Here is a 19,484-nt window from a genome sequence, read left to right as displayed (position 1 = left end):
TATGTATATTTATGTATGTGAGAAATATGTGTATTCTTCATATATATGTGTATATATATATATATATATATATGAACAAAGAATACATGTTCTTACATGCATAGCGTCTACAGATAAACAATGTTAACCTTTTGGTATAGTTCTTTTCTGCCTACTTTATCTGTATTTTGTATTACAAAGCTGAGATCATCCTATATATACTATCTTATATCAACTAAGTATTACAGAAGGATTTTGTCCTATAACTAAATTTGTTCATAAACATTATTGATGTTTATGAGAGGATTCTGCCATAGGAATATAAACTAGCATTTTGCATTTACATTTGCCAGAGTTGGGGTCTTTTTTGTTCTTCAGTATTAGGGACTGGGCCCCAAGCTTTGCATATGCTAGACAAGTCACTTAGTTGTTCCCCTAGCCCTTTGTAAATTTCCGAGACAGGCTCTTCATTAGTTGCCTAAATTGATCATGAGGTCACTCTGCAGCCCAGACAGGCTTGAACTTGTGATCCTCCTCCTATGTAACTGGGGTTATAGCAGTGGCCTACCATAACAAATCTGTGACATTTCAGTTACTTGACCCTATATTATTTTACCAAACACCTGACAAAAAGCAACTCAAGGGAAGAAGTATTTATTTTGACTCACAGTTCAGAGGACCTCAGTCCATCACAGCAGGTTAGACAGTTGGTCACATTTTGCTACAGTCAGGAAGCAAAAAGGCTGTTCTCCGCTCATGTTCTTTGTTTGGGTTCTTTTGGTTGTTGTTGTTTGTTTTTTTCATTCAGAGTCCCAAGCCCATGGACTGCTGACCCATTCAGATGGTTCTTCCCTCCTCGGTTACTCTAGAAACACCCTAGATATGCCCAGAGGTATGTTTCCTAAGTGAATCCAAACCCTGTTAAGTTGACAATAAAGATTAATCATCATGATCTCTAATAGAATATTGGATAGCCAATGTACAAGAGCTCTTATAATAAGAAAATAAACTCACATTACTCATGACAAACATACAATAAAAATGTCTTCATAGGTCCTGCTATAAGAGAAACTAAGCCAGTCATAACTAAAAAGGGCCCATGAAGACCTCCAGGCTGATGCACTGAAGGAATAATAGAAAGGTGTGAGATGAGAGAGTAAAGCAGGAGGAGCCATATAGGACATTATTTGTCATGGTTTGGATTCTAAGTACAGTGGGTCATATCAGCGTTGCAGATGGGATTAACCTGATCAGGTATGTGTGTTTAGTTCAGTCTGACTGCTGGTTGGAGAATGGACTAGATATTAGGAAAGAATGAAATATATATATTAAGGGAGAGTTGTTGATCTAAAATGAAAATAAGGTAGAGACAGTGTAATGGTTTGGGAGGTATGGTGGAGAAGAAGGCATTGGATCCTTTGGAGCTGAAGTTACAGGCAGTTGTGAACATCAAACATGGATGCTGGGATCTGAACGCAACTCCTCAGGAAGCCCAGTATGAGTGCTTAATTACGGAGTCATTTCTCCACATCCCTAACATAATACTCTTAAGTCTCTTCTACTCTAAATTCCCCAACCTCCTCTCTTAACCCTGTTCTCTCCTGATTCCTGAGCGCTTCTGAGGATTAGGCTGATCCTTGCTGTTGCTCCCTGCTTCTTGCTGCAGGTTGCCCTCCTTGAGTGCCCAGCAAGTCTAGATGTAAAATAACTTTCCAACAAAGCCTTAGTCAGACAAGAAACCGTTGATTTTACGTATTTCTACCACAAGATGGTGCAGTTCAGATATGAAAGAAAAAAAGGCTCGCCAGTTCAAGTATCACAAACATACTAGGATTTTAAATGCACTGCATTTCAAAAGTTCCCCTTTAAATATTTAATCTCTTCCTGTGATAAACAGACTGAAAGTTTATGTGTATATGCATTTTATCAGATTTTCATTAATTATAATTTTACTCCTACCATTTGAGAGCCTCTCTTCCCAGGTGGTCTAATGTTTCTAAAAGATGAACATTAACTTTTAACTTAATGACAGGAAACTCTTAAGTGAGAATTCTATCAGGTAAGTTACCTCTCCAGCCTTCCGAAGGATATTACATTAGGGTTCCTTCTGGAACAACGGGACCAATGTGACATACATGGAGGCTGGGGAGAAGGATACATTTTAAAGAAATGGTTTGTAGGACTGAGAGGGCTGAGTAGGGCAAACCAGGCTGAGAATTCAGAGAGAGCATTCCTGAGGTTGGGGAAGTTATCTCAGGGATAAAATGGCCCCTAGCATTAGGAGCTAGGTTCAGTCTCCAGTCCAGAATAACAACAACCAATAATAACAAGAATGAGTTGCTACATTCTTGAGTTTAAAGACTGTGTTGCCTTCTGCTGGCAGAGTCCTTCCTTTGGTTGTCCAGCTGATGGGATGTGGCTAATTATGAAGGCTAATCCCATTCACTCAGAGTTTACTGATGTAAACGTCAATAACCTCTGTAGACTGGTATTTGGCCAAACACTGGGCTACCAAGGCCGAGTGAGGCAACACATGAAATTAACCATCACAAAGAGCTGAATGGAGAGACTAAGCTTAGCAAGAAAGGGATGTTCATACTGATGTCATGGGCAGGACTAGATGGCTTGGACCTGGGACACCCCAGAGGGACCTCCTGGGAAATTGCTGCAGAAAGGAGGGCTCTGCTGCTCTAGCCTGCTATCCTTCCTAACACAGATATCCTCTGGGCTGAAGAGGGAGCTTGAGGCTCATCAGCTTTGGGGTTGGGGAGGAATAATACCATGGAGACATGGTATTTCTCTCCATCAGGAGCCTCCCATTACATTTTAAAATGAGATCTGAGGCAGTTTGCAGAAAGGTCTCTATCCTGTCTTCCTGGGAATGGTTGAAGAAGAGACTATCTACACATATCCACCACTACTAGCCCTGACACACACACACATGCACGCACACATTTGTACCCATGCCATTAATCCTGCCTGTTTACCTGGCAAAGGCTGACTACTCCATCTTGCCTACCCAGCACATCACTGTCTGCCCCTTACTTCATGCATGAATCAATTTATTCCTCAATACCTGCTCTTTGCCACTGACAGGCATTTTTATGAATGACCTTCTCTAGGTATCCCTTCCCCTCTGCCAGCCTTACTTCATTTTTCTACCTTTGTTCTTTGTGATAAAACTTTTCAAAATGGCTTTTTAGGGCTCAGGAGATAACTCAGAAAAGTGCTTTCAAGAAGACTGGTTTTGATCTTCAGAACCAATGTTTAAGAAACAAAACAAAACTGGGGGTGGAGGTGTGTTTTTGTGGTCCCAGCAAACTTGGATCACTGGAGCTTGCTGACCAACCAGCCATACTCTAATTGTTGAGCTACAGATTCCTGTCTCAAAAAAGGCATGTAGGCCCTGAGGACTGACACTGTAGGTTGTTCTTCATCCTACATACACACACACTCTATATTGCTTTTTTTCTGTCTTATTTTTGAACTCTACTGAAATGGTAGCTTGCTGTTGCACCCCCACTGTGCCAAGTCTACTCATCCTAATGGTATCTCTCTGTGTTCTCTGTATTTTCTCAGTGCTCGACACCCTGGGCCAATCAGAGGCATTTGAAGACAAACACCCTCTTGAACTGTTTCTTCCCTTGGCTTCTAGGGCGGCACAGTCCCCACCACTCCAACTCCAACTTCTTTGCTGGTTCTTTCATGACTTCTATGAGGTTGAAGTACCAGACAGGCTCAGCTCCTAGGCACTTCCCTTTCTGGTCTATACTCTTTCCTTTAATAATCTCACATGGTCTTTAGGTTTTAAATACAGCATTATGAAGATAAATGCCAACTATGCATCTCCCGGGTTGACTTTGTCCTAACTCCACAGTTTCTGGTGCCTACTCAGCATCACCTCCTTTCAGTTCTGTTTTCAAAGAGTGTCCCAAATCCAGCGACTTGCTTTGCTGCCACTCTGTCTCAAGCCACCACTACTTTCTGCTGGGCTTCTATGATGGACTGTAACTGGTATTCCTGCATCTGCACTCACTCTCCACTCTGTCCTAGTGCAACTACTGAGTGATCAAGCTTCCTCTCTGCCTTTTCTCACTATTTCCTCCTGCTCAGTTCATGCTCCTCCCATCCCCCCACCTTCTATTGCTCCTCAAAAGCCAGGCATTCAACAGCCTCAGGACCTGTATGTTTGTTTGCTGTTCTCTACCCAGAAGGATCTCCCTCCAGGTATCTGCACAGATACTTCTTGTCCTCATTAGTCTTTCTTTATTCTGTCTTTTATTCCTCAGTTATTTAAAACTAAAACATCCACCAGCACTTCTCATTCACCTTTTCTGCCCCATTTTTCCACCGTTCTTAATACTAAACACATACGGACACACATGATGAACAGTGACCTCAGGAGACCCTCACCAGCAACAAAAGGCAGCAGTGGGTCCTGGCCAGCAAAGAAGGGGCAAATCAGATAGGTTTTATTATTTGCAATGTATGTGGGCAATATTTTAGAATGGTACGTTAGAATACCTCTTGATCAACTAGCATCTTGGAGCCTGGTCTCAAAGTATCATCAATGACAAGCAGTGGCCATCAATTCCTTCACTAACCAGGGGCAGCAGCATTTATCCTGCATATGCATTAGAATGAAATTTTGTATGTGCTTTTCCTAACACTGTCACCACTTCTCAATCTGAATTATGTATGTCTCTGTAACTATTATTTAGGTCATTGTGTATGTGACTATATAAACATATACAGTGGTATAAACAGAGAAAGTTCATTAAGAAAGAGAAAGGCAGCCCAAGAACGTGTGTGAGCTGGGAAAAGGCATTGGATCAAAAGCCTAGTTTATTTTTTCATCTGGTCTTTGAGCATAGAGAATAAATAAGATAGCCTGTATCTTATATAAAAAATATGAAAGCAATATTTATCTATCCTAAGTTTCCTTTTTTTTGATAAAAGAATTTTCCTTGAATTTAACATTTCCAACATCTCCTGAAGTTATTTAAATTCTGTTCGTGTGGATTACTTTTCTTTTGCAGCTGGTCTAATTCTTCTAATTCCAGAATTTCAGCTCACAAAAGAATGAATGGAAATGACATCATTCTCAGTTGGCTTCCCTGGAAAAAAAAAAAAAAAAAAAAAAACACAAAAAAAACCCTGCAGATCTTAGTTTCTAGATTCTGATCCAAACCGAGATGTTAACGTTACTTGGGTGGATATATGTTCTCTAACATTCCTAGGACCACCTGGAGAAAAATTTTCTTGTATATGTTAATTTCTTTTCAGTCACTTCTAGCACCTTGGTAATACAGTGAATCCTGAATACTGACATTTCAGACCTCTCGGTGCTGACACAGTAGAGCAACTATCATTCATCTTTAGGATATTTACATCCTATTTGTGTTTGCTACCAAAAGCTTTCTCTTGTCTCTGGCAGCCCTTGTGAGGCTCAAAAAAATCTGATAGTTTTGTTTCTTGGTGGCTGCCATTTGTTTCTTAGGCCCTTATGTTATGGTCCTTTTGATTTTTTTCTTCCAGTTTGAAAGTTTTTGTTTTAAATACTTTGATTAAACATGTAATATTCTGCTTTGTTATTTCCTTTTTTAGACTGAAAAGAAACATTGATACTCAAATAAAGCTCTCTTGTCTGCCCCCGCCAGTCTGCCATGGGTGTTGGGAAGTCTAAACTAGATAACTGCCCTCTCTCTTGGCATAAAAGACATAGTGTGGATGCAGATCAAGACTGCCATGAGTCAGAGGCCAAGAACTCTGAGGCTGTGTCCTTGCCTGGTCTTGTGGGGCATAGCAACAGAGCAGGGCAGCCAACAGGAGAGCAAGAGGGCACTGAGGCAAAAGGGGAAATGCCTGAGGAGGAAGCTGAAGAAGAGTTCCTCAAATTTGTGATACTGCATGCAGAAGATGACACAGATGAGGCCCTCAGAGTCCAGAATGTACTGCAAAATGACTTTGGTATCAGGCCAGGAATGATTTTTGCTGAGATGCCGTGTGGAAGGCTGCATTTGCAAAATCTAGATGATGCGGTGAATGGGTCTGCATGGACAATCTTGTTACTGACTGAGAACTTTTTAAGAGACACCTGGTGTAACTTCCAGTTCTACACATCCCTGATGAATTCTGTGAACAGACAACACAAGTACAACTCTGTCATACCCATGCGGCCCCTGAACAGCCCTCTTTCTAGGGAAAGGACTCCCTTGGCCCTACAAACCATCAATGCCTTAGAGGAAGAGAGCCAAGGCTTTTCTACACAAGTGGGGAAAATTTTCCAGGAATCTGTGTATGAGAGGCAACAAACTGTATGGAAGGAGACACGAAATGTGATGCGAAGACAGTTTCTTGCCTGAGATGAAGCACACACCCAGCTGGCTCCTGTTTTCTAAACAAAATGATTCATCTTCACTTAAGAAAGCAGTTTCTGACTACCCAGCAGGGTATCAAAGCAGATTCTGGGACTCATAGCCAAACTCTGGGCAGAATGCAGGGAATCAATCTTATTAAAGAAGTGGGGGATAGAAATACCTGGAGGGAACAGGAGCTCCACAAGAAGAGCAACAGAACCAAAAAAATCTGGGCACAGGGGTCTTTTCTGAGACTGATATTCCAAACAAGGACCATGCATGGAGAGAACTTAGCACCACTGCACAGATGTAGCCCATGGCAGCTCAGTGTCCAAGTGGGTACTCTAGCAAGGGAGTTCATGTCTCTGACATGAACTCGGTGGCTAGCTCTTTGGTCACCTCTCCCTGAGGAGGAAGCAGCCTTACCAAGTCACAGAGGAAGACAATGCAGCCAGTCCTGATGAGACCTGATAGACTAGGGTCAGAGGGAAGGGGAAGAGGACCTCCCCTATCAGTGGACTTGGGGGAGGGGCGTGGGAGGAGAAGGAGGGAGGGCAGGATTGGGAGGGGACAAGAAAGGGGGCTACAGCTGGGATACAAAGTGAATAAACTATAATTAATAAAAAATTAAAAATTTTAAAAAGCAGTTTTTAAGAAATGCTTAGATGTTAGTGAGTCTGCTTTCAAGAAATCTGTGGAGCACAAGAAAGGTACATTCCTGCAGGCCTAGGACTATGGAACTTTCTGATGATAAACTGATTATTCATAGTTCATGAATATTTTTACCTCTTGTGTTGAGCCATAAACAGGCATGCATGACAGACATTTTCAAAATATGATACTGAAAATCGAAAGACACGAAGAAAATAGCTCTGGCCATGAGAGGTTTGACTACCTTTTTTTCCTGCTTCTCTTATGATTATCAATTACCACAAAGCATTCTTGCATTGTCACCCAGAAATATGGGTGGCCAGGATGGGACATGTGCAGGGTTGATGCATATTAGTAGGAGATCAGAGGTAGATGTCAGGGCCAGGCAATGGTGGTGCATGCCTTTAATCCCAGTGCTCAGGAGGCAGATGTAGGCACAGCTCTCTGAGTTTGAGGCCAGCGTGGTCTACAGCACAGGTTCCAGGGCAGCTAGGACTACACAGAGAAACCCTATCTCAAAAACAAAAACAAAGTGGATGTCAGTATGGTCAGGGTTTTGGAAACAATGTAGCCACATGTAGTTTTGTGTCTGCTGGAATTTGGAACCAGTTCCTACCAGGAATTAGCAATTCTTTTGAGAGTGTGGTAGCTAGGGAATCTGTAGAGATGGGCCTTGACCTTGTTAGTAGTCTTCTGTGACCCAGGCTTTATTCACAGAGCCTGTGAAAAGTACGGGATTCACCAGCTGTTTGCCTTAAAATCAGTAACCTCTCATGTTAGCCTCTAGAAAGGCCCCTTTCACACAGTGTTTGACTCAGGGAATATATCTTATAGAGGATGGTGTGGCTGAGTGTGCACATGTGTGTATGCATTGTGTGCTCACGTATGTACGTGTGTGTTGTTATGGGTTGATTTTGAACACTTGGGTAGAAGCAGAGAATGTATTTCTACCACCTCTGCTTTTAGGGCCTCGTGTATATAACAAGCCAGGGAGGGCCATGCAGACCTGTAACCTTTCCCTCCCAGAGCTTTAGCCCATTTGAGACTGAAGCAGTAGAACAAGCGCAGGCTGGGCATGTGGCTAGGGATGACTCATTTCAAATAATGAGAAAGTGCCCATCAGGGGCCAGGAGACCTATTTGCAGTCCAATCACTGCCACTAAGGATGAATGTGCCAGTGGGCAGCTATTCTCCTTTGTGAAATCAAAGGGTCAGATTGATGGAGCTCTAAAGGCGTTTGTCCTCTCCCAGGATGGGAAAAAGTGAAGCCAGAAAGCAATAAAGCAAAGTCTTAAATTTTTATGAGGTGATACATAGTGTAATCATCGCAGAAGACATAATGCATGCTTACAATGAACAGATATTTTTGGATATCTGTATCATCATTGATATTTAATGCATAGGAAAAAATTAGTACACATGCTTATTCAGGTTTGGGGGTCTGGTTTTATACAGGGTCTCACTATCTATCTCTGGCTGGCTTGAAACTTGCTCTGTAGACCAGGATGGCATCAAACTCACAGATCCACCTGCCTCTGTCCCGACAGTGCTGGGATTAAAGATGTGTGCCAGCACTCTCAGGCTTTTAAAAGATATATATTTTTATAGGAACCCATGAACAAAGACATTCTTCCTAGATTGTGTGTCTCCTGATCTTTACTTCTCTGACTGACTCCCAGATGGCCACTGTTCACTTCCTCATAGTCACAAGCCACTGTGCCCCACAAGGGTCCTGCAAGTCGACCTCGTGTTCAGTTCCCAGAGAAGGTGGTAGCTTTCATGGCATGTTCTCAGCTTTCTGCATCATGGTAACGTACTACTTACTCTTCAGCTTTAGTAAGTATTCCTCCTTTATTATTATTACCACGATGCTTTCTAAATCTCAAGTGTCATGTAAAACATTCACCACCCACCCTTCACAAGCCTGCCAAACTGGAATTGATGCTGGATGGCATTTCTTAAATAAATGTTTTTATTCTTTGTGGTTAACTAACCATCGTTCTCATTCCAATGAAGACTGTGGAAAAGTATTCTGAGAAATATCAGTCTGTGCTCCTCAGCATGGCACAGTGTCCCAGGCAACATGGAAGTCAGCATTTTTTTATGATGAATAAATAAATGTTAAGTGCTGAGTAATTGTAGATAATGAAATTAACAAGAAGTGATCATCAAAATAACTAACGATTAAAAAAGGCAGAGGTCTTGTCTCGGGTCTATGTTTATGTGCACATACATAGCTTTAGATAAAAACACCAACCGTTCTGAGAAATTCTGCCACATGCCTGTGAGATGTCGCCCTGAGAACTCTGTGCTGTCCACATGGAGCTGCTGTAAAGGGACCTGAGGTATGCCTGAATAAACGATTCCCCACAAGCTAAAGAAGCAGTATAGGTTAGCTAACTCAACAAAGCATCCCGGAAGGTATGGTGACTTCATGGTATCACTGAAGAACCACCTTCTTTCACACAGAAGAATATTTTACAGACTTTAAAAATAACAAAATTTTGACATATGCTAAAACATGAACATTATTTTTAAAAGATAAATATTGTATGATTCCACATAAATGAGGAACATTCATAGACAGAGTAGCCAGGAAGTGGTGTCACATCCCTTTAACCCCAGCACTCAGGAGGCAGAGGCAGGTGATTCTCTCTGAGTTTAAAGCCAGCCTGGTCTGCAGCACAAGTTCCAGAGTTCCAGGACAATGCTAAGGTTACACAGAGAAACCCTGGTTCAAGAAACAAAAATAAATTAATTTAAAATTAATTGAGAGAGAGAGAAAGACCGAGAGAGAGCAATATAGGTTGACAGGGGCTGCAGAGGGAGAAATAGAATGTAATTTTTTCAGTAACTAAAGAGTTTCGTTTGGATAATGAAGAAATTCTGGGAAAGCTCTGGCAGTGTACATTCTGAATATATCTAAATGCCATGAAATTATACACTTAAAATTATTAAAACAGTACATTTCCTTATGTGCATTTTGCCGCAGTAACTTTAAAAAGTGAAAACAAAGCCGGATACTGTAATCCCAGCACACTGGGCTACAGAGGCAGGCGGTTCTCTGTGAGTTCGAGGCCAGCCTGGTCTACAAAGTGATTCCAGGACAGCCAAGGCTACACAGAGAAACCCTGTCTCGGAAAATCAAAAAGTAAAAACAAAATGGAACAAAACAAAAAACTAACAACACCTCCCAAAAGCCAACCAATAAAACAAACCATAAGCCCACGGGCTTCTTATCTTTTTATTTTCTTGCAGGTTTCAGGTTTTCAGTTGCATTTCCTGAATGTGCTGTAGCTGCTGCAGGTTGGATCCACACATAGATATGAGAGTATCTAGCTTACTAAGCCCATGAAAGTGACCCACCCAAAAAGGAAAAATGTTTCATTACTGTGTTATTAAAAACTGAAAATATGAGGCGATAGTGAAGATCCATTCTGACTTCTGGTTGATCTTATTGGTACTTTTACATTCTTTCAACTTGTCACTGGACAAACTTTTCTGCTGTGTATCTGCCCCAGTACACCTTGGAATATTGCCATGAAGTAAAACTACCCGGATTTTAATCCCAGCTTGGTCCTCTATTAATTATATTTTTCATCAGAAATAGCTTTATTTTAAAACAACTCGTCCCCTCAGTATTTTTGTTTGTTTGTTTTGAGACAGGGTTTCTTTGTGCAGCTTTGTAGACCAGGCTGACCTCAAACTCACAGGGATCCTCCTGCCTCTGCCTCCCAAGTGCTGGGACTAAAGGTGTGTGCCACCACGTCGGCTTCCCCCAGTATTTTGCTAATTAAATAAAACTTGGACCTGAAGGATAAATGTTTTAAGTGTTAACTCAATCATTAAAATGCTGCAGTTAGTAGAGCTTTGCTAAAACTAACATTAAAACACTAATGAGGGCCAAGAAAGCTACACAGAGGACCACTGCAGTGTCCTGGGGTCACTATAGCAGAACTGCTAAGATTGGACAGTCAGTACAGAAGTGAGTGCTCACAGTTCTGAAGCCTGAGAAGTCCAAGGTCATAGCACTAACAGATCTGCTGTCTGGTGAGGACCCATTGGTCAGTGATGGCACCTTCTCACTGCATCCTCACATGGAAGAAGAGGAAACAGGTTTCTAAAGGCATCTTTAGTCAGAGCATGAATCCCATTCTTGAGGGCAAGCTCTCTTCCCCAATACTCTCTCAAAGGTCCTGACCTCATAATGCTATCACACAATTTTTGAGTATACACACATATAATCAGCCATCTGATTCATCAGCAAGGTGAGATTCATCACCTTGCTGAATCTCAGTGTTCTTCTCTAAATGTAAAGAGTTACTCTGAGGATTGTGAATGCTCACACATTGTCCTAGCTGGCTTTCCGTTGCTGTGATAAAATACTCCACAGATTTCCCTGCAGGCATTTCTCAGTTGAGAGTCACTTTTACAAATATGTCATGATTTGTGTCAAGTTGACAAAAAACAGAGCCCAAACTAACCAACACACACGCGCACACACGCGCGCGCGCGCGCACACACACACACACACACACACACACACACACACACACACACATCTATGCTACTAGCGCTATCATTATTTAGCACATTTAATCTTCAACATGGGATGGGGAAGAGGGAGAGAATGTGTTTATGCCTACCCAGAACCCCGCTCTTAGAAACACTGCTGCTTGCAGGGAACAGATTTAAAACAAAAAGGAAGATACTGGGCCTTGTTTGCAAGGGAAGTATATATAGCCGCACTGGAAAGAGAGGAGCCCTCATCCCCTGATTTGCCAGTGGTGTATAAGCTATTAATTAGGGGTGGCACTGTGCATGGAGGAAGTTGGTGGCAAGGACAGGACCTCAGTAGGACCCCATACCTCTAACAAATCAGGAAAAACTGGGCCATAAACTAGAAAAGTTGAAAAAAAATATGGTATAGAAGTGCCACCCTTTAAACCACTGGGGGGTCAAATTAGCTCAGGTGGGATACCTTCAGCTCAGCTTTGTAGGTTAATTCTGCACATGGTTGTATTTGGGGAGAGAGACTATGATCTATTTGATTTAGCCTTTTATGGTGCTCAGCCCAGAGAATGCTGTCTCATTTAGGAATGGGCTAAAGTTGGACTATCTCCAGTTCAACAACTTCCTGCTGGGGTTTTCTCAGGGCAAGACAGTGCTGCTTATCTTAGCTTTAGACTTTGTCTTTGCAAATCCTGAGGCTTTGGGGTAAAGCTGGACCCACCTGAATGCATAAGGCTTGATACTACTGTTTTCAGAAACAGCTTCCTTGGGCCCTTGTACCCCCTCACTGCAGTTCCAGGCCTAGACTCTGAGCCTGACTGTTGTTGGTAGTGGCCATTGCTCTAAAACCTAAAAAAGCATCGTCTCCTAGTAGTAAGTTGTGGTGGTTTAATGGGAAGTGTCTCCCTTAGTCTTGGCCACTTGAACACTTGGTCCCTAGTTGATAGCACTGTTTGGGGAGGTTTGGAAGACGTGGCCTTATTGAGGGCTGTGTGTCACTGGAAGTGGGCTTTGAGAATTTAAAGACTCATACTATTTTCAGTTTGATCTCTCTTTGCTTTATGTTTGTGGCTTAAAGACATGAGCTCTGAGTTTCTGGCTCCAGCCACCATGCTTCTACTCTGCCCTAATGAACCCTAAACCCCTGGAAGCATAAGCCAAAATAAACTTTCTCCCATAAGTTGATTTATCACAGCAACCCAAGAGTAACTAAGATACAATACAAGGTTTACCTGTGGACAAGATCTTGCCAAGCCATCTCTCTGCCTAACAGAGGGCTCTGCAGAAAGAAATAAAATTCATTTGAAGGTACTCATTGTGGAGAAGAGACTGAACTGAGACCCAGAGCTGGAGGTAGAAACAATAGCAAAAATCCTCGTGTGGTTAAAGGAATTATGTGCCACAACACTGATCTAGGCTAACCTATGTCCAGCTTTGGGTGAAACCGGGGGATCTCTGACTGAATGGGGCTTGCCCTAGGGCGTGGAGGAAACTGTTGCCCTGGCGTACTGGGAGAGTGGGATCCAGTGTGTTGGCCTTGGCAAGCCTCTGTGCCTTTCCATCTCCTAGTTGCAGGTCACCTATTGCACTGTTACAGCACATGGCTACACCTTCCTCGTGGTAGTTCAAAGAGCAAAGAGGAAATTTCAAAGTTGTTGCCAAGTACCTGATGTCCTTAAGCCAATGACCAAGCTAATAGATAATGTTGCCCATGAGCCTGGTGTTTCTTACGAGGGCAAATTGAAGAGTTTATTAGATTTTGACCATTAATTCCTAGATAAGAATACTGTCACACACACACACACACACACACACACACACACACACACACACACAAGTTGGATTTGGCAATCCCCACTGCCAACTACCACACTGGGTTTGAATTGAGGCAAATATCATTTAAAGAAGCCATTAATTAATAACATGAGTCATGAACAGCACTTGACTAAACTCCAGCAGGTTAACTTGTGAAAGCACAAAAACATTGTTGCTCTTTCCTTTCCTTTGCAGTACACAGACTTCACAACTGTTTGCTCCCACAGCCACACTCCTTCACACCGCTATCCTTTCTACCATTAGTGAGAATTGATTTGGGGAGCCTTTTCCTTTAATTACTATAGCACTTCTGTTCTCTTAAGGGAGTTCTGAGTTACTTTACTTCAGAGTGCACGAACAAAATTGCTTATTAGCAAATAACAGGGATCTGTAGGCTCCTTGATGTTTAGCTTGGGCAACTCAGTTGCACTTGTGCTTGTCTAGATGTACAAAGCCCTAGGTTTGATCCCCAATATACCACATGGACAAAGGAGTTGCATGCCTGTAATCACAGCACTTGGGAAGTGGAAGCTGATGGATAAGACTTTGAAGGTCATCCTTGGTTATACAGCAAGTTCAGGTACAGCCTGGGATACAAGAGACCCTGTGAAAAAGAAAGCAAGAAAAATGTCTGAGCAGTTTCATATTATAAATTTTATCATATGTACCATATGTACTATGTATGTGATGTGTGTGTGCATGTGTGCCATGACACACATGTGGGAGTCAGTTGACACCTTTCAGAAATTGGTTCTTCCATTGGAGGTTCCAGAGATCCATCTTGGGTCATCAGGTTTGCGTGCCAAGTGCCATCTTGCCATCCCAGTAGTTTCATAATCTATTTAGGACTGTTCCTTCCAGCCATGTATTCAAACTACAGGTTTAAAATTCAAGGAAGTTTCAATTAACTGTTTTCCTAGAGGTTTTTTATGGAAATATTTGAAGATACAAATCCAGCCTTTCATTTACCTCTCTCTCTCTGTCTCTCCCTGTCTGTGTGTGTGAGATATTCATTATATGCTTGTGTGTGTGGACATGTGTGTGGAGGCCAGAGGCTGATGTTGGGTCTCTTCTTCTAATTCTCTCTACTTTAACTTTTGAGACACAGTTCTCAAAGAACCTGAAGCTCACTGATTAGGCAAGACAACCTAGCCAGAAAATTCCAGGGATCTTCCTCTCTCTACCTTCCCAGTACTAGGATTACAGACAAACACCATCATGCCTGCCTTTTCACGTGGGTGATGGGGATCCAAATACAGGTCCCCAAGCTCTCACAGCAAGCATCTTACTGACTGAGCCAATGCCCCAACCTTCAGCGTTTAATTTGTGTGAGCGTGCATGTGAATAGCACTATGACATGAAAATATTCTAAAATTAGGTTGAAGTGAAACTGCATAACTCTGCAAATACACAAACAATTGAGGTGTTTGCCATACACAGTTTTATGCTTCATATCTTATTTCTCAGCACAAAAACCCAAGGCAAGAGGATATAGCTCAGTGATAGACCTTTTGCTTAGCATGGATGAAGCTATGATTTTGACCATTACTGCTATAAAAATAAGATAGATTAATAACTGAGAAGATGAAAGCCCCAAAGAGGGCACGGATACAGAATTCACATAGGTAGTCCATAGATATTACATTGTAACATTCCTGCAAGCATATTATCAACAATTTCCCTGTATTTTTCCAAATAGGTGTCCTCAAACTTTTAATCTTTGCTAATTTTAATAGCCAAAAAAGCAGTAAGTAAAAAACAAAAACAAAAAACCCGAAACAAAACAAAACAAAAACCTACACAGTGTTGGATGTGTTGTTGTTCCCTTTTTCTGAGACAAGCTCTGTAGCCTAAGCTTTCCTGGAATGCACTATGCAGTCCAGGCTGGTTTCAAACTCAAGCAGAGGTGAAATTGCTACGAACACAAGTATGTCCCACCATGCCCAGCTTACCTTAAACCTTTAGTCAGGATGTTGTAAAGCAAGATTGAAATTTCCATTTGTATTAGGGCCTTTGACATTATCTTCTCTGTGAAAAAGCTGTCTATATCCTTTGCTTATATCCTGTTGGTTTCTGGTTGGTCTGTTTATATTGACTAGAAGCAGGGGATATCTTTCTTGAAATGTTGGCTACATTAGCCTTAGTCTTTGTACAATATGAGCTGTAAATACCTTTCTCAGAGATAGATTATGACACTTCTTATGGTATATTTTTATGTAGGCATTTTTCATTTGCAAATAGTAGACTTTATCAGTCTATGTTTCTCTTCCCCTTCTCTCTCTTTCTCACACACTCTCTCTTTATATATATATAATTTTTACTTTTTTCCACTTAATATCCTGATTGTATTCCCCTCCTTCATCTCCTCTGGTCCCACACTCCCCCCCCCCCCTTTCTCCAGAGAGGTCTTCCTCTACTACCATCTGATCCCAGCCTATCAAATCTCATCAAGACTGTCTGCATCCTCTTCCTCTGTGTCCTGGCTAGGCCTGCCCACCAGGGGGAAGTGATCAAAGAACAGGCAACAGAGTCCATGTCAGAGACTGCCCCTGCTCCCCTTTACTAGGGCACTCACATGGAGACTGAGCTGCCTATTGGCTACATCTGAGCAGGGAGGTCTAAGTCCTCTCCATGCATGGTCCTTGGTTGGTGTATCAGTCTTTGAAGGACACCCTGGGTCCAGAAAAGTTTGCCTGTGAGTTTCAGCATCTGCTTCAATTCACTGCTGGGTGGAATCTTTCAAAGGACATCTATGGTAGGCTCCCATGCTATACCCTCTCTTCAACCTTTCTTTTCCTTCCTTCCTTCCTTCCTTCCTTCCTTCCTTCCTTCCTTCCTTCCTTCCTTCCTTCCTTCCTTCCTCCTTTCCTTCTTTCCTTCCTTCTTCCTTTCTAAGGATTCTCCCCCCTAGCTTCTTTTTATTTTTAGGAAAGATTCATCCCATGTGAGGATTATCCAGAAAGTGCTCTCAGGTTTTTTTCTAATAACTTTGTGGCTTTATTGTTTTCATAAACTCACATGAGATTTATTGGCTGTATTACCAGAGATAATGGTATAAAACTTTTTGTTACTGAATATTCTAAAATCCTTTCGTGATAAGATCTCTTCCTACTAATTTAAGAGTCCCCACTATTATGAGCTAAGTGTTCACAAATCTATTTTGAGTCTGCTTCTGAACTCCATATCTTTTCTATTAATATGCCAATATATTCTGGTATCACTATCCCATACTACTGTGGTAATCACTATCTCTGAGGTAATCTTTAGTATCTGAGAAAGCTAATCTTTCCTTATTACTATTCATTTTCATAATCCTACCCTATTATACTTGGCTTTTTACTATGATATGTAAATGCTATTAATCTAAATACAGTACTATTAAACTATGATGATATTATTACAAAAACCCTTATATTCAGGAGCTAGAGAGATTGCTTAAGTGGCTAAGAGCTCTTGTTGCTCTTGGAGAGAACCTGAGTTCAACTCCCACTACCTATATAGGAACTAACAACTGTCTGTGACTCCAGTTCCGGGGGATCCAACACCTTCTTAGGGCCTCTGCAGATACTGCACATCCATGATGCACAGACATACACATAAGCAAACCACCCATACAGTAAAATAATAAATACAATCTAAAAAAGTGAATTAGAAAGATGTTAGCTGGAACCAAGCTTAGTGGTGCTTTCCTTTAACCCCAACACTTTGGAAACGGAGGCAGGAGGATCTCTGTGAATTCAAGGCCAGCTTGGTCTACAGAGTGAGTTCCATACAACTGGACCTGGTACTGTACTTTAGATGTACTTTGTCTATTTAATCAGTACCACGGTTCAATAAAATAGGAAGTCCAATATTCCTTTTACAAATAAGGAAACATGGTCAAGGATGAAGAGACACAGCTGGGAAAACTGGAATTGGAATCCTTAGCCTCTGGATTCAACAGTGCTGGATTTCTATACCAGCCCCACACAGTCTAATCATTAGCAAAGTGTTGACCCTCTGAAAATGGTGGCTTTCTTTCTAAAGGGATGCTTTCTTCTTCCTCCCCAATAGCTGTCCCACTGCCTCTCCTTCCTTACCCAAAGAGCCCACGAATAGTTACAGAAGCAAAGACCTGATGCTTTCAGCTGACCTTGCAAGAACACAAGACTTAGTCCTGGCCACTGGGACCCAGAGAGAGGAGCATTAGTAAGATGTGTTGCTAGAAATCTGCTTTGCTTATGTAAGTTGTTCTGACATCTTATGGTATTGATATGAAAGGAATATGTCTTGGACATTGAAGGTGGCTTCAGAAAGACAGGACTGACTGAGCCATGTTTATCACAGAATTATGAATTTTTTATAATTCTTGCTTACAGATTCAGAGATTTAGTCCATTACTGTCATAGTGGGGGACATGGCAGAAGGCAGTGCTGAGAGCTATTGGTCTCCAAGCAGGGAGAGAGAGAGAGATGGAGACAGAGAGAGAGAGAGACAGAGATTGGACCTGGCATTTGCTTTTCAAACCTTAAAAGCTACCCCCAGTGACACATTTCTTCCTAATTCTTCAAATCCTATCATATAGCGTCATTTCCTGGTAACTACGTATTCAGATATTCAAATATATGAGCCTAGGCAAGTCATTCTTATTTAAACCACCACAAAGACCTTGGGTTGAAAGCTTTCATCACTACAACCTTGAAGTTAAAGTCTTCAATACAAACCCTTCAGTTTAAGCTAAAGTCCTTACACAGTGACCTTTTTCACATTATTTACAGATGCACTGTTTAAAAAGATAATATAGAAACACAAACAAACAAACAAAACCTCAATAGGGTAATGGTAAGTATAGAGGGATCAAAAGCTTCTATTGATAGTTGATTTGATTTGGTTGCAAAACCAATTCAGAAAATCATTCAGAAAATCGACACAAACATTCACATTTCTAAAACCATTTTGTCTTTCCTGTGAGAGGCATAGTGACCTCAGTTAGAATCTCAAATTAGAATTGCCTACTGCTTTTTTTTTTCTTTTCTTTTGTGACTGGATTTAGCAAATTACTTATAATTAATTTTCACCTCTTCTGGATCATATTTCACTGGGAATTGTTCCCTCAGTAATAATTTATAATCTATTTTAACTGGAAATATTAAATTCTTATTAGTATATGCAACTCAGAAGTAGTCTGGAAGGAGACACCTGGAATGAGAGCCAAGATATGCAGAGCTTCAAAACTCAAAGCTTTTGGTCCAGTGGCATGTCCTGTCAGGAAGGCTCCCATGTGGCAATAAAGGAATCTGGATAACCTCATGACCCTATGGATCTCATAATGTTTATTACCGATAGTCAAATGTGAAACACTATTACAGTGGTTCTTAAATATTATTACATAGAAAAATGACTAATAGGACATGTTAGAAGAGAGGTTACTAAGCCATGCTCTCATCATAGAATTAATCTTTTGATGCCAGGAGAACCTCCTTCAAGGTCAAGTCATCTCATGCTTCTACTGCTTCTGCTGTCTCTGACAGAGAAAACTACTTTCAAATGCTCATTTAATTAGACAAGGTAGAGCTACATGATGTTTGGCCCTCTAGGGCCCAGGAATTTGCCTTTCTAAGTTCCCAGGAGCTGCTGAGACAGGTAAAATAGTAACCATATTTTAGGAACCAGTATTTAATGGATAAGGGATTCTTTCAGTTTCTATCTGTTGAACCCACCCAACATGTGTTATATGATCCTCATCTCAAGGCTGGCATCTAAACACTCTGACATTAGTTTGTGGTGGCTAGCTTCAAGGCCTCTCTTGCTTTGTAGAGAGAGCTTGCTTCCTGCATCTCTGATCCTGGAACCCAGTATTCCCAGGCTGGCTTCACAGTCCTTTGCTGGCCTCTCCGTCTTTGTGGGCATCATCCTGAAATTTCTCTTGGCCTTCTTCCTTCATCCATGCATCTGAACCATACTTTCTCCTCCTGCACCTACCACCCAGTTCTGTTGTCACCTAATGTCATCATACAATGAATCATCTATAACAATCCAATTTAGTTAAGTTTCAGTTATGTAATGGATAAAAATAAATAAGAATTTTCCTTAGACACTAAAGGGAAATAGGCATGGCTTATTTGATTAAGTTTTAAGGCAGGGCTATGTAAATTGTTAATGGCTGAATCCTAACAACTAATAACACAA

General features: G+C 41.4%; 1 protein-coding gene across 1 annotated transcript; it reads left to right on the top strand.

Annotated features, from left to right (window-relative positions):
* Nucleotides 1-351: 351 nt before the first annotated feature.
* Nucleotides 352-6,875, top strand: Ticam2 (TIR domain containing adaptor molecule 2). The gene is made up of 2 exons (XM_055622559.1): nt 352-871; nt 5,587-6,875. Exon 2 carries the CDS (start codon nt 5,646-5,648, stop codon nt 6,342-6,344), a length of 699 nt encoding a protein of 232 aa, XP_055478534.1. The 5' UTR covers nt 352-871; nt 5,587-5,645; the 3' UTR covers nt 6,345-6,875.
* The last annotated feature ends 12,609 nt before the right edge of the window (nt 6,876-19,484 follow it).

Source organism: Psammomys obesus, unplaced genomic scaffold (assembly GCF_907164565.1).
Source record: "Psammomys obesus unplaced genomic scaffold, mPsaObe1.curated_primary_1811, whole genome shotgun sequence".
Classification (NCBI taxonomy): Eukaryota; Metazoa; Chordata; class Mammalia; order Rodentia; family Muridae; genus Psammomys; species Psammomys obesus.
The sequence above is the reverse complement of the archived record's forward strand: the minus strand, read 5'-3'. Positions and strand labels throughout refer to the sequence as shown.

Bases quoted from the DNA above. Each gene is read 5' to 3' on its own strand.
- Ticam2 (XM_055622559.1), top strand. From the start codon at position 5,646: ATGGGTGTTGGGAAGTCTAAACTAGATAACTGCCCTCTCTCTTGGCAT.